The sequence below is a fragment of the Perognathus longimembris genome, chromosome 10, assembly GCF_023159225.1.
Source record: "Perognathus longimembris pacificus isolate PPM17 chromosome 10, ASM2315922v1, whole genome shotgun sequence".
Classification (NCBI taxonomy): domain Eukaryota; kingdom Metazoa; phylum Chordata; class Mammalia; order Rodentia; family Heteromyidae; genus Perognathus; species Perognathus longimembris.
Window position 1 is genome coordinate 35,497,815 of NC_063170.1, and position 15,660 is coordinate 35,513,474.

General features: G+C 40.8%; 1 protein-coding gene across 1 annotated transcript in view; it reads right to left on the reverse strand.

Moving 5' to 3' along the window:
* Nucleotides 1–15,660, reverse strand: part of Cacna2d3 (calcium voltage-gated channel auxiliary subunit alpha2delta 3) — a 929,381-nt gene that overhangs the window by 418,532 nt on the left and 495,189 nt on the right. The window contains exons 10-11 of the mRNA XM_048355814.1: nt 14,872–14,961; nt 9,730–9,843 (exon numbers count right to left, since the gene is read on the reverse strand). Of these exons, the coding sequence (XP_048211771.1) occupies nt 9,730–9,843; nt 14,872–14,961 (204 nt within the window). The remainder of the gene's footprint in view (nt 1–9,729; nt 9,844–14,871; nt 14,962–15,660) is intronic.

Here is a 15,660-nt window from a genome sequence, read left to right on the forward strand (position 1 = left end):
AAGTTTATATAGAAAAGATAATGCTTATATTTTAATTCATTAAACAGGTAAAAGGAAAAGCCAAGAAATGTTTTCAACATATTGCTAAATACTTGAATTTTCTTGTGAGTCAACCAATACATCACATAAAACAGCTCTTCCTATTTCAACCAGTGTAACTAAACTATCTTGAATTCACTTGGTATAACTATTTTTAACCATAACAGAGAGTTTTAACGATGCAAGGGCCTGAAAATCATGGTGACAATGATGGCACAGGCACTATGCACTCTACTCACTGTACTACACATTGAGCTTGGTAGCACACTACCTTATTTAAGTTTTAACTCTGCAAGATGTGTGTAAGTAGTACCATTCTCTAGATGGAGGAACAGATTTGGCAGTGTCCCCAAACCACTCTATAGTAGACAGCCATTTCTTGATCCCACCCAATACTACTCTATCCTCACCAAAAAACAAAACAAAAAAAAAACCCACTAAGTAGTCTAAATAAAATAAAACCCTGGGACATAAGAACTTGACATATCATTGGCTTGCTAAGTATGTTGAAATTACTCATAAACCTAGCCCAGTTATCATCAAGGGTGCCAGTTAATAAACTAATGTGCTTCAACATCCAACCAGCAAGCTTTATAAGGCTGGGGTTCACTTAGAAGATCATGATTCTGCTTTGCCAGCTGCTCCTGGCTAGGGTCTGCTTAAAGGTCTGGTTAAAGAGGGAGGCTACATCGAGAGGAGAGGGAGAGGAAGTTGCTTTCTCACTGCTGCTTATTCCCAGGGCCTTCCCTGCAGCAAGCCTGCTTCACTTGGGTGAAGCTGGGTGACTATTAGTTTTTCCAACACTCACAGAACTGGTCTTATTGCATACCCTTCAGAGACGCCCATCTCCCCTTCCCAAGAGTCTGGGTCCTGGTCTGGTCTCACAGGACCATCCTTTGAGATCGGAGACTTCAGACTTGTTGGTGACCATGTCCTCCTGAGAGGTGTGGGGGCCATCCCAATGGGCCCTCTTCTTCCAAATTCCAAATGTCATCATTAATGTCTTTTTCCTCTCGTCTTTCACTTGTGAGGGCCAGGAACATCTTCCTAACTGAAGAGACAGTTTAGGAGCTAACAGCATTCCCTTCTAGAATTTTATCTTCCAGGAACAGAACCCTAGGAACATTTCTAGCAAGTTTCTCCATGTTGGCACACCACGGCGTGAGGATAAAGCATGCGGACAGAGTTTGACAGGGTTGGCAAAGATTCAGTAACTCCTGGTCCCATGCCTGTTCTGTGGCAAGTTCTCTCACATGTACAATGAGAGTAGCAATCAGTATGCTGCCCAAAACAAGGAGCTAAGCATTCAGCCATGAGATCAAGCAAGTGGAGTGCTGGACTCCTTTCCTAGCACTGGGAGTTGGAGAGGCCAGCCTGAACAGCAGCTACCTGAGCAATCATTTGCCAAAAAAATGGTGGGATTCACCTACTGGGAATGCATACTCCCCTGCCCTTTGCCTCCCACTTTCTGAAGACAAGGTTCTGAGATGGAGACCAAGGTCAGGAAGAGAAATAGGGGGGAAAGGGAACAAGATGCTGAGCAGCTGTCTGGGGCTGTGGACTTGAACTGATATTTCATTGGCTGGCAGCAACCATGCATCAGTGGGCCTTGTATCTAATGTGTCTTGTCATGTTCTTCTTGCTGTAGTCACTCTCTGTCTAATACCACCAGAAGTAATTAAAAATAAAGTGGGAGACAACAAACCATTTCGACTTTGCCTTTAGCTGTAAGAAAGGCCTGCATGAGCTCTCACCACAGTGACAGAAAATGCGTTTCCTGTCACATCCTTGACTGACCACGAGAAATAAATGTTCCAGTGCATTTTCTAAGACAGATTTAGGATTTATCGCCCTTGAGAAAATGCAGCAATAACACAAACTCACCCAAAACTTTCAGAACAGAATGTCACTTCAGTCAGGGAGAATGAGTGAGTAGAGAATACCAGAAAACTGCAACATTTCTTGTCTGAGGGAGCGGGAATTAAGAGGAGAGAGGCAGACAAATGGAAAGAGGAATGGTGAGTAAATATAGTCACAATACTCAACATACATAGAAGAATATGGAACCAGGTTGAGGGGAGGGGAGGAGGGGAGGGGATGATGGAAAGAGTGATCAAGATGTGTTGTACTCTTAAATTGACTTGTTAAATTGAAATCCTTTTTTTTGTTTAGCACTAATGGTAATTTTAAAGATTAAAGAGAGTGAACTGGAAAATATCAGAAAGGAAGTGAGTGGACCTAAGGAAGAGAAGAGGAGGAGAGAGAAGTACCAACTCAACGAAGCCCTGAAGTGAAACAGCAGCAAATAGGAGATGCACGGGAAGCAAGTCTCCCACCTAGACCCATCTTCCCAATTCCCTGAAATTGATGAGGAGGAGGATTAAGCCCCAAGTTACATACTTGGCCTTAGTCTTTGTTTCCAATTTTGTCCATTTCTGGTTAGCAGTTCTTAATGTTCAGCTCTCTATGTCCAAATAACTGGTAAATGTCTGGCTCTAATTGGGGATATAATTGTTTCAAGTATTGTTTTGAGCTGTCCACAGCTTCTTGTGGTACCCACTACCTTTGGTTAAGCAAGGATACCAGTTCCTTACTTTATTACAGAGATGATATCCCCCACTGATCCAGCCAGCCTTCCCCCAAGTGGTTCCTTTTCCTGACCCATTTTCCCCTTACAGAGACCACTGCTCCACTGTCTGTCTCCAACACATATTATGTTGTTTAGAAGATGTATCATTTTTTCTAATAAACAGGTCTTTCCCTTTCTTTGTTACTTGTGATCTAGTATTCCCCTCTGCGGTTTCTTTGGAGGTATCACATCAATCTCATACCCCCAGGCTCTTGTATAATGACCTGGGACACAGTGTGCCCCCACTAAATACATGTTGTTGAAATGAATGTCCCAGTAACTATTCTCTTCCCACTATTTCCTCTGCCAATAACTCCCACTATCCTCCAGCTTCTATATTAATTAGGTTCTGTGAGATGAAGAATGACACAGCCAATGTTGAGGGTGTATGGGTCGAGTATTTTGAGACCCCTACAGACATAGTATAGACTTCTTCCCACACTGCCCATTGTCTTGGGCAAATCCCTCTATATTCTGTCTGCTCAAAGGAAGGCAAAGAAAATGCTCTGAAAAGGTATTTGAAAATCATGGAGAATAATATTGTTTAAGGAAAAAAGCAAAAAGAAAGAACACAAAAACACTTTCCAATTGTTCAAGATTATTGAAGGATTAGATACATTCTTCAAAGGATAAACCCTGACCCTATTTGGATACTTAACTCCCCAGGATGGATGCCTGAGCTTTGCAAAACCATTCCAGAGGCCCAAGGGGCAGCATTGTGGCACCTTGAAGGTAACTGAGACTAGGTGGTCTTGAGAGGATTTGTCTTGCAGATTATGCCAACAGAAGAAGGTCTGCTTAGGGCAAACTCCCTGCATCCCCTCTTGCAGATACCAGCTCAGAGCGCAAGGATTTCCAGTAAGGTTTCTAGCAGTGCTGCAAAGTCATGTCCTTTTTAAAGTGCCATAAACCTTTCTATCAAAACAATTTCTTTATTCCCACACCAAGAGTTGCTTTGTCCCATATCCTTAGCCTTATAGTCCACACCAGGCCCCCCAAATTTTCTAAGGATCCTATCCTTGGGCATATCTGTGAAGGATTTCTGGGCTCATTCTCCCTGTTGTTCTTGAGATTAAGGATAATAAAACACAGTACATATGACTAAAATATCAGTTACTTTTGAAGTTCCTCCATCCTTTAAAAATGGAAAGTCATTTAATCAAACCCAGATGGCCTTGGCATGACTCTAAATAATTTGTTCTCCTCTTGTTCTGGGTGTACAGCTCTGGTAGGTTCTGCGATCACAAAATCCCTGTCATTTTGCAGATTCTTCTGCCTTGAGGGCAGGAAGGCTAAGGAAGTAAATGTGTTGTCCTGATGATGATGTGCACAATATGCCAGCTCTTCCTCTAACTTATTTTATTTTTGCTTTACCCTCAAGATGCCTACACTGAGGTTAAGGATCAGGCAGGCTCGTTATTTGTCTGCCTTGATCAATTTGACCAAATATTCATTGTGGAACCTGAATCACATATGAAATGTCTTGGTGCCTCAGTTTTCTTTTCAATGAAAAGGGAATAATAATATTCCCATCTCCCATGGTTTCTATGAGAAGTCAATGCTCACAAAACATTTATAGTTACACTTGATACTTAGATTTCAATAGAATCAGCCATCAGTTCTGTTTTATACGTTGAGGTACAAGAGATAAGGTTAATGCATTATTTATTGAAGGAGACTTGAGGAAATATAGAGAGAGCATTCTAGTACCATGACTATTGTTCATCACAGAGACACAGGAAAGATGAATTGCAACAAGTAGTCATGATCTATCAGGCTCACCCAGGCAGTGTGTCCCCATCCTAAGGGCAGTAGGAGCAAGTTTAATATGTGATCTATTACTTGACAGTTACGGGACAAATCTTAACACCTACTGAGTAACACAAATGAAAACAAAGTTCACCAACTCATGAGGAGGTTTATCCTGCCCCACAGTAACAGGGATTAGAGAGATTCCACCTTATTTGTATTCAGGGAGTATAATGAACTCCCCAGAATTCATATGTTGAAATCATAGTGTGACAGTGATTTGGGCCTTTGGGAGGTGACAGGATTAGATGTAGTCAGAAGGAAGAATTCTCACCGATGGGATTTTAGTGACCTTATAAGAGTCTTATAAGTGTCATGGGAGAGTTTGCTTCCCCATTCTTCTCTCTACCATGTGAGAAATCAGCAGCCTATAAAATGGAAACAGACCTTCAACAAAACATGCTGTCTCTCCAAGCTCTTATTTCCAGCCTCTAGAAACACCAGAACGCAAATTTCTGTTGTTAGTGAATAAACTCAGTCTGGTGCTTTTTTTTTTTTTTTTTCCTGGCCTTTGTAACTAATGATGGAAATCTCTAGTTTCCTAGTTCTGTGCAAAGAGGAAAACTGATTCTCTCCAGGGTGTCCCCTCTGCCACTCCAGTGACCTGAAAGCTGTGACCTCTGCCATGTGCTCATGGCACCACCCAAACCGAGATCAAGGAACACCATGTATTACATTTCTAAAGATCCTGCATCCTGGGCCTTGGGTTCTGGCTCAAGACTCATTGTGGAAAAGTGCAAGGGTCACTAAGCATTTAGGGAAGCAATTCCACAGTATGAAGAGAAATGCTTACCATCAAGCCTCCCTCTCCCTCCCTCTACCATTTACTCTGTGGCTCATACAATTCATTCAAGTAGAAAAGAAGCACTGCAAGGGAGGCAGATCTCACCACTGCTATCTTCTGTGGCACCACGATGAAACATGAAATCCTGAGGACGTCTCAATGACCTGTAACAACACACTAGTTGCTCTACTTTCTTCTTTAAAGACCTCTTTAGATTGGGAGTTTGTAAAGGTATTCTCAAAGATCCAGATTGTAAATTACTTCTGGCTTTGCAGACTAGTCAGTCTCTATCAGTAAACCCTGCATTAACTACAGACAAGATGAAAACCAATGTGTATTCCTGTGTTAAAATAACACATTGAAATGTGAACTTTACGTAATTATTTTGGGTCATGAAATATTCTCCAAATTTTTTTTCCATTTAAAAATGTGCAAGTCGTTTCTATCACATTAGGCCCATGGACCATCTTTTACCAGTCTCTTCATTACATCATTAACTAATCTTTCACCTGTTTATCCAGCCAGTGATTGTCTATCATGCATACATGGGAGAGGGTAATGAATAATGGTAAATAATTTCATGACTTCATTTTTGAGTTAGAAGAGAGAGTAGCTGATAGCAGGCCTAGCACTTTTCCTAATTTAAACAGGGACAGCTTAGTTCTTCACAAATCACAAGGTGAGCACCTTTTGTGTTAAAGAGTTCATATTTTATTTTAAATGTACAAGAGCTACTGTTAAGCCACTAACCAATGAATATTAAGCAAAAGTAAATGGCTTCCTATAAATAAATAAAGAGGTCCTTACTTCAGCTCTTAGGAATAAACTATTGGCAAGGGACACATTGTGAAGGCAATCACAACTCTGCCTTGATGGACTCATGGCTACATTAGCAGTAATGAATCCCTCTTTCCAGCTTACTCTAAAATGTCTTATAAACAGTTGCTTTGTGCAAGGCACTGGTTAGGTGCTAGGTCACTTTGAAGAATGGCACTCATGTAGGTGTTCCCTGGTACTGATGCCTCACTTCTTTCTTTCCCTTTCTTGGAACTGACTGCCCCTCTGCACAGAAGTCCAATCTGCTGTACCTGAGGAGGAGACACACTTCTCAGCAGAGCCAGTTCGTAGTGTAGGGACATGCAATTGCTCAGAATAGGAAACCTGTGTTTATAGACTCAGTACACAATGAAGCTAAAGAACAGGCTCAGAACCAGTTAAAGTACTGGACATGAAGCTATGCATCCCTTAAGACAATTTTTAGGGAGTCTAGAATTCAGGGTTCAGGCAAGGATAATGATGGCTTCTGGCTAGAAAAGAAGGCCCAGGACAAATCTAAGAGGAGTGGGGAAATCCCTGGTGCTGGGAACCACAAGCTCTGCCTAAGGAACCGTATGGAGCTGCCCCTCTCAAGATTCCATACCAATCTATACAGGTAAGGCACAGAGAGGTGTAGACTGAGAGCAATGATGTGTGAGGATCAGAAGCACAGAGAACATGTGCTGTCTAAGAGGGCAGATTTTTTCAGGCCCTTGCTGATACAGGGAACAGTGGCCTTAAAGTGGCAGGTGTGCCCATTATGCAAAACTAAAACTTAGGCACCAGTGGCTTACATCTATAATTCAAGTTATTCAGGAGGCTGAGATCTACGGATCAGGGTTCAGAGTCAGCTGGGACACACAAATCTGAGAGATTCTTATCTTCTATTAACCAGCAAATAAACTAGAACTAGAGGTGTGCCTCAAGTGTTACAGCATCAGCCTCAGTGAGTGAAAACCCTGAAGGAAAGTTCAAGGCCCAGCTCCCCTTCACCCACACAAAAGAATCAAAATGTTATATACTATCTCTAGCTTTGTAAATGTTGGACAGAAAATAAGTTTATGAAATAGAGTATGAGTCAAGAAATAAACATCTGCATGCTAGATAGTCCCAGGAAAAAAATCCTTTCAATGGTTAAAAAAAAAAAAAAAGGAAAGGATTGGCAAAGCCCATGTAGAACCAAACCTTATGTCTTGCTCTGCTTCTACGGCAGTGTTTCTCATGTGTGGGCCCCACAACAGCATCTACTTTACCTAGGGACTTCTAGGAACATACACGTTCAGATCCACACACACCACTCGGTCAGAAGCTCTGGAGTGGGCCAACCTGCTATATGGGAACAAGCCCTCTAAGCAATGCTGCACTTGTCCAAGTTTGAGAACCACGGTTTTACAAGAATTATGTTCCACTCTTAGGACCATCTTGCTCTTTCCTGAGCCCATTTCCTATTTTGGCAATCTTAAAGATTGCCAATTTCAACATGATAGATGCAACCCTGTACTAAAGAGCTAATGTTCAAAATAATGGAGAATGATGACTGCTTAGACATTCCATATCATCTCTCTTTATCTCAGTGCTAAATCAGAATTGGGTTTTATGCAAATTTATTACCTGCACCCTCATGAAGAAGTCCATAAAAAAAAGGACACAGTATATTTATCCAAATGTTGTAGAGCTCTATAGAATGAGACAGAAGGGAAGGTAACTAGTATTGGTTTCTAATAAAAATGTTCTCAAAAGATCTTCTACTGCTGCTTGATGATACTTTATAAATAAGACCTGATTCAATTAATCTAAGAATACATCTGGTATAAAATCAATATTTTTCCTTTGTCAAGGCAAACTAATATTTAAATTTTATCTGAAGGTTTGGAACTTTGCATTCATCATCCCATATCTCTTTCTACTAGTAGTGGCAGAATATTTCAATAACAATATTCCTAGGAGGCTGCTATTGACACAGCATCATCAAATAGGAATGATTCATGAAATACAACACCTAAGATGCAGGTGAGAACACATTTGCTATGATTAAAAGGACCATGACTTTGTGTGTGTGTGTGTGTTTTAACTTTTTTCAAAAAAACCAAGTGGTCCTAAGCACACCATGCATTGAGTTGTTAATGTTGTTTATTGGTCATGGGTCTTGAACTCAGGGTCTGGGTGCAATCCCTGAGCTTTTTCACTCAAGACTAGCACTCTACTATTTTGAGCCACAGTTCCACTTCTGTTTTTGTGGTGGTTAATTGGAGAAAAGAATTTCATGGACTTTCCTGCCCAGCTGACTTCAAACAATGATCCTCAGCTCTCAACCTCCTGAGTATCTAGGATTACAGATGTGAGTCACTGGCACCCAGCTTGCATTCAGGTTTTGAACCACCCCTTGCCTGACACTGAGCCCTGTATTATAGAGGTACAAGTGGGACCTTCTCCCTTCAATTAACTATGGCTTCCACTTGTCCCTGGAAATGATCACCAATTTACTGCTGGTAAGTTTTAAAGGAAAAATATCTCCCATCTATTTGGGAACCATGCTGTACAAGGTGTATATAACTTTAATCATCAGCACCCTTAGAGGGTGATGCCCTGTGTCAGCAGACATGTGTAATTTTAGAATGATGAAGGGAACATGGAACAACATCTTTTTCCTATCTCATTTTCCCACATGGGAAAATATGGATATGGTAAGGGCGCCCTTCACATCTGTCTTGTTTCTTAGGACACATATGCACTGTTTGTTCAGTGCCCAGAAATTAAACATACAATCTAGACAAAGGAGAAAGGACTGGGTTTGGACGATCTTATGTATCTAGAGGGCTGTCAGGGGAACACCTTTGGCAATGGAACAGGACAATGCTCACTGAAATCCCATCTCACCTCTTTCCTTGCTAAAATTCCACCACTTGCAAGAGACAGTGACCACAATTACCAACACACTGGCCTGTGCTATTGTGTGGATCTTTTCGCAAACATGCATTATAGGGCTACATCCACAGAGATGTTATAGATGTGGTATACAGTCTAGGATCCATAATTTTAATCTTCCCAATGACTTCAGACTGGCTAACATCTTGAGAAATCTTTGAATTAGAGCATTTTAAAATATTAACATTAGTCACAAATAACTTAGTGTATGGGTTTATAAAATAAAAGTAATGTCCACTTGGAAACCAAAGGAGTATAAGAGAGAACAGGCAAGTTTTGATAAATGTGGGGACAGGACTGAGGAACAGAATGTTCTAGATAGTCCATGGAGAACTACAGATAAAAGTAGAAGAAGATGGCTGTTAAGGACACAGTGGTTGACTTCACCCTTCTTGAGATTCAGGGCCCACAGAGCAGCTCTGGCTCAAAGGCAAACAAAAATGAAGAGAAGTTATGCTCAATATGGATGAAGTATTTTGACAATGGATCTTTTCACAGAATGCATTAAACATGTCTTTATGGGTTTTTTTCTCTCCAAAACAGTTTCATTTTGAAAACAACAAAAGCCAAAGTATTCAATTTTGGTCAATCAAAAAACACAAGGCAGGAAAACCATAGGTCATTATAAGATTAAGTCTGCCAAAGACACTTATCTGAGGAGATCTGAAGGTCATGATAAAGGCTGTCCAATGACTCCACTGCATAGATGGTGTCAGAATCAACTCACCTTTCGGTCAGGCCAGTTGTATTTTGCAAAGATGGTGTCATAGGTGTCCACTGCTCCGTCAGTGATCAGCATGATGGCCTGGCTGCAAATGCTTCCTTGTCCCGTGTGGTTGAACTGTGCAAAGAAATAAATGCAAAATAAAAATCAACATCAGAGACCTATGTATTCACAAGACCTCAGGGACATATGGTCTGGGCTTAGCAAGTTTCTAGATTCAAGAGCTCATTGGCACCACTAAACAGAACCCACCAGACAAGCTTTTCTGAGTGGGCTGCCACATGTGTCCTGACAAATGGGAGCTGAATGCCTAAGTTCTCCTACCAGTGAGCATGAACTTTGTTTCTGAAAATAAATCCTGAGTTGGCATAAGGACCTTTGGGGCACATTATGTAAGGCAGCGACATCTCTTTCAAAATCTGAATGAACCTAGTCTGTATGGATGTTTTAAATAATGAAGTAAACAACAACAAAGAAAGTTCACATTAAAATGCTAAGCTCTCTTTTTGTGTATTAAGTATATTTTCTGGTGTGTGTTGCATGCTAAATTTCCAAGACTATATTTGCTGCTATTCAAATCCCTAAACCTTATCTTCCAGTTATACAACTGTTTTCATATCTCCCAGGATTTATGAGTACTATCTTCAGTGAGCAAATACAGCTACCAGATCAGTGTGTCTCTACCTTTGGGTCTGAAGTAAAAATTCCCTTAATGTATGCTACTAATGATGCAACCCAAAGTAACACCAATTCCTCTAACAACCCCACTGTTACCAACAAGGCACGAGAAACAGTCTTCTAATTGTCAGTGTTTAAAAAAAAACATAAAACCTCCCTCTATTACAATCTGTAAAGTTTATTTGCTGAAGTGCCCAGATAATGCTGGGGTTAAAACATACACACATCTGTTTCCTTTAGCAGCTTTGTATTCTCTTTGGGAAGGCAGACAAAAACAAGGTAAATATGTAAATTATATTGCCAGTCTAATGCTGATGATGCTAAGGGAGAAAGAAAGAGAAAGCAAAGATGGGAAACAGGAAAGAGTCCATTTTAGAGAAACCAGTCAGGGAGACCTGCACTGAGAAAATGATACTGGACTATCTGAAGGGAAGAGGAGACATTTCAGCACCAAGCAGGACTGTGTTTAATGTGTTCAATTAACTGACCACCAATTCAACTGTAATATTAGGTCTTACTGGATCCTGATCAATCCTCCTCCATCCCCTCCATATTGAGAGATTCGCCTCCTATCAGATTGCAGCTGCAATAAATATCCGATTCTTTGTCTTTTCTACTCTGAGATGCTACTAAGGTGTCTAATGCTTTTCTCTTACAGTAAGTAACCAAAATAGCATTATATCTTGGTCATTTCAACAGGTTGTTTGGGAGGCTGAATGCCCACAGCCTTTACCACACTGAAAAAAATCTACAGCAAGTTGCAAAATAAGAATATATGCTTCAGCTCACGGAGGCTTCAGAGGAAGGAAAATGAGGATGTCCTTGGATGGGTTGTTATTGCAACTGATTTTAAAACATCATAGAAAAGCTTTCCCAAACAAAAGAAAAGAAAGAGAGAAATGAAGAGATTTGAATAACGTAGACTACATGGAGCTGCCAGGAGCTATTTACTTGAAAAGATTACTTTCCCTTCTGGCTGGGCCTTGGGTATTCTCTGCTGCAATCTGTATTTGAAGGATTCTGAAGAATGCAATTAAATTCAAATGCTTTGATGAGTAATATCTCTTCTCTTCATATTTGTCTAGAACTTTTTTATTGAATAGCGAGAGTGATGAAAGTGTTTTCCATAATAATAACAATGACAAGGGCCTGATGATGAACTACAATTAGCTCAGTGATTCATCAGTTAGCAGTGAAATTTTCAATGCATCCTGACATTTAGAGCATTTGGTTGTGATTAACAGTCTTTGAAATGTCACCGAATTTTATTTAATTGGCTAAGAAAAATTTTTAAAGGTAATCACTGCAAAGATCACATTCATTGCCAAAAGAGATAATTGCAGTTGTCACATGACAAGGTAGATGCTAACTACTGTAGCAAACTGGCTCTGTGTTCTTACAGCATCTAATGAATGCAGTGAAGATCAATAGCTAGAGGGGGCTTAGAAGTCTATGTGATTGCTCCTTTCAAAGCCATTGGTCTCAACAACTGCAGTCTTTAAGGCATCTGAGAAAATACCAAAACTAAAATATAAGTAATTGTAAGGCAAAATAAAACTCTAATTATCATAACCTATGAGCCATTCTAAACTCAATCTAAGCTGGTGACAACCACAATCTTAGTTCTCTCTCTCTTTGTGTGTGTGTGTGTGTGCGTGTGTGTGTGTGTATAGAGTGAATATGTGTGGTGTGTATGTATATAGTATGTGTATGTGATACGTGTGGTGAAGACTGTATCTGCTGTGTGTGCAAGTGTGACATGTGTATGGCATACATGTGGTGTGGCAGAGGGATGTATCTAGGGGTGCTGTGTGCATGTGTGATGTGTGTGTGGTATACATGTGGTGTGTGGCAGAGGGATGTATCTATGGGGTGCGGTGTGCATGTGTGATGTCTGTGTGGTATACATGTGGTGTGTGTTAGAGGGCTATATCTGTGGAGTGTGTGTTTATGTGCATGATGTATGTGTGACAGGAGGTGTTTCTGTGGTATCTGTGTGTGTGCCTGAACACACATTTGGAAACAGCTTATATTGTTTCTTGTTGGGTTGCCAAAACAGACATAGTACACAGGAAGAGAATTATGTCATTTAAAGTCATATTGATGAAGTGGAAACTAGATAAAGCTTCATTTTCATAGGGGATTAACCAATATTACTGTCTGTCAAAAAATCTAGATACTTCAAAGCCAAATGGCAAGAGATAGGATGGAAATATTTCTCTCTGGATGAAATGTACACTCAGAAAAGTATGGTACTGACAGTCAACTTATCTCAAGCAGGGACATTTAGTAACCTTTATTAGTGTTTTGGTGTCCTGCTGTCCTAGACTGATGACTGCCCCAAAGACACAGATTTTACATGTGAAGACAGGGCAAGAGTAAGTGTCCCACTCACAAACACTTCCCTCACAGGACTCAACAACAACAAATCCATCCATGTTGGTGGTTTCTCTCAGTCTATGTGGTCTCCGTGGTAATGTGAACCTAATATCTGGAGGCTACAGGGATGTTGTACACAAAAATATGTTCTGTGACCTGTGACTTCTCCTGGACCTGAATGCTGAGTTTATGAAATGATATAACACATGGCTGGGCCAGCACAGAATAAACATTTTTGAAAGGTTCTGTTTCTTATGGGATTTCTCAAGACCTTTACTATGATCTGGTTGCTTTGCAAATCTCAAGAGGAAGAATGTGGCTTCCCAACTTTCCCATGGCTCCTATATTAGAGGTCATGCTTGATCAATAGTCATTGGGACTTAGCATGACAAGGAAAAACAGAGTGGACGAGGGAAGGAAGCAGACGTTTCTGAGCACCTGGGCAAGGAGTAAGGCCAAAGCCTCAGAGTGGAGCTATCTAGAGCCCATGAGAGCTGAAACTTCTCAGTGTTTTAGGAGTCATGTGAGAGGCTCTTCCACCTGCCCAACACTGCTGAAAGGAGTCTGCTACCGCTTCATTAGGCTGAAATCACAAAGTCATGAGGAAGGATCTCCCAGGACAGCCTCACCACATGGGAAGGACACAGCGCCACAGGGCCCCACCCAAAAAGGATCCACACTTAGAATAACTTTCTGCTGTGCCTTTCTTAAAACTTTTAACAACCAGAGAATACAAGACCCTGTGTTTTCATTTGATACTAGGTTTCATGATTTGTGAGGCCAGTCTATTTCTATCCCCATTTTACAGAGGAGAATAATTAGGTGGTGATTAAGAATAATTTCCTCAAACAACAAGTTGTAGACAATCACTTAAACATCTCACTTTCTCTCCTCCTCACCGAGGCCAGAAGATGGGGCAACAGGAACTTACAGTACAAATTTGCTTTCCATAAAGGATTCAAGGATTCTCTAGTTGAGAGTTATTTATTCCTACTGCAGCCACTAGGTTTTGTTTGTATGTGTGAGTGTGTGTATGATTTTGTTGTTGTTGTTTATTTTTGTGCTGGTCCTAGGCCTGGTGCTGTCTCTGAGCTTCCTTTTTATAGCTGAAGGCTAGCAATCTACCACTTGAGACACAGCTCCACTTCTGCTTTTTTGGTAGTTTATTGTAGATAAGAGTTTCATGGCTTTTTCCTGCCTGGGCTGGCTTTGAACCACAATGTTCAGATCTTAGCCTTCTAAGTAGGTAGGATTACAGTCATGAGATACCAGCGCCCAGCATGTCACCAGGTTGTTGAGATAAAAATTTCAAAATGTCACAGTCTTCTCAATATTACTATTGGAAAATTTCTGCTGAGATTCAGTGCTGCATGCCCACAGGAAAGAGATCTGCTGAGGTTCAAACTAGAATTTAATGGAGAAGCCTAGCCCTAAACTATCATGCACTGTTAGCAGAGATGTGCTGTCCAAATCATGAAACCTAACATAAACATTAATCACCTGTAACCAACAGCCTTATGTTTATATTGAGGAAGCTGAGTTCAATACCTTCTTTCCTGATTTTTCTTTGTTCCTCTGTACTCATGACACAAGCTCATGACTAAGCTGAATGGCTTCCTTTGTGTTAATCCATGTCACTGATAAAAGAGACCCTAGAAATTAGAGCCAACCCTCAACTTGAGAGGACAATGTAGATGAGTATGAAAATATCTGTCTGGTCTGGAGATGTATCTCAGTGGTAAAGCATTTACCTCTCACATGTAAGACCCTCGGTTCAAGTCCAATGATAGAAAAAAGAAAAGAAAAAGGATGAAAGAGCTAGAAAAAATCAAAGGCTAAGAGTCAGACTAATTACTCCCAGTGTCCAAACTGTGGGCTGCTGAGTGAGTGACTCACCCACTTCATGCTGGTACATCAGCAAAAATAACAACAGTCACCCCGCACTGTTGCCTGGGAAATTCTCACTGGTTCTCCCATTTATCTCTTGACACTCAAGATAGACAGGATGGACAGTATCACTGACAGGTAATTCCAAAAGTCCCATCTACTCTCTTAAGGACAAGAAAGGCAAAGCATAGAGGATCTTACATCACTGAGAATGTTGAAGGCCTCGTTCAGAGATATATCCAGCATTCCAATTCCTTTAGCAAAAAGTTTGTCGAGATGCTCCCTGAAGTGCTGAAATGACAAGGCAGAAAATCCATTAGTGTCCATGCTGTTGTGTGAAAAGCCAGCCTTGAAGTGGACTGGCACATGATGCTGAAACACCAATGACAGCCCCCAACAGCCAGCATTTAATCCTTCCTTCTATATAAAAGGAAATATATTTCCTTATATAACATTTATTATACATTCTTATATATAAGAAATACATTCCTTCAACATAAAATTTACCTCTAATATCCATCTTTTTAGCTTTGGCTACAGCTTAGGAAAAAAAGTTAATCTGGTCAAAACACTTAATTCATCTCATTTTCCTTCTCTCCTTCCCAAAACTCTTCCTGAAACTCTTGCTTTCCTCCCCTCCTCTCCTACTCCTGACCATGCTAAGCCACTGAAATGCTCCTCCTCCATGTAAAACCCATAAACCCAGCCCCTGTCACACTAGGTCCCCTTTCTTCTGGGGTCTCAATGAGGCTATCACACCCTCCATGGCCCAGAAGACCTTCCCTGGCCACTTGCCTCTGAGACTATCTTAAAATGTGTTCTGTGTGACTCCATGCTGCCACCCACACTCAGATCCACTGTGCACTTAGCAGTCCAAGTGCCACTGTCTAATTACAACTCTGCCTCTGCTTGACACTATAATGTTCTTAAGATGGAGTAAAGATGAAGTTCTTCCAGGTCTACCAAACAGCTATATATATATAGGACATG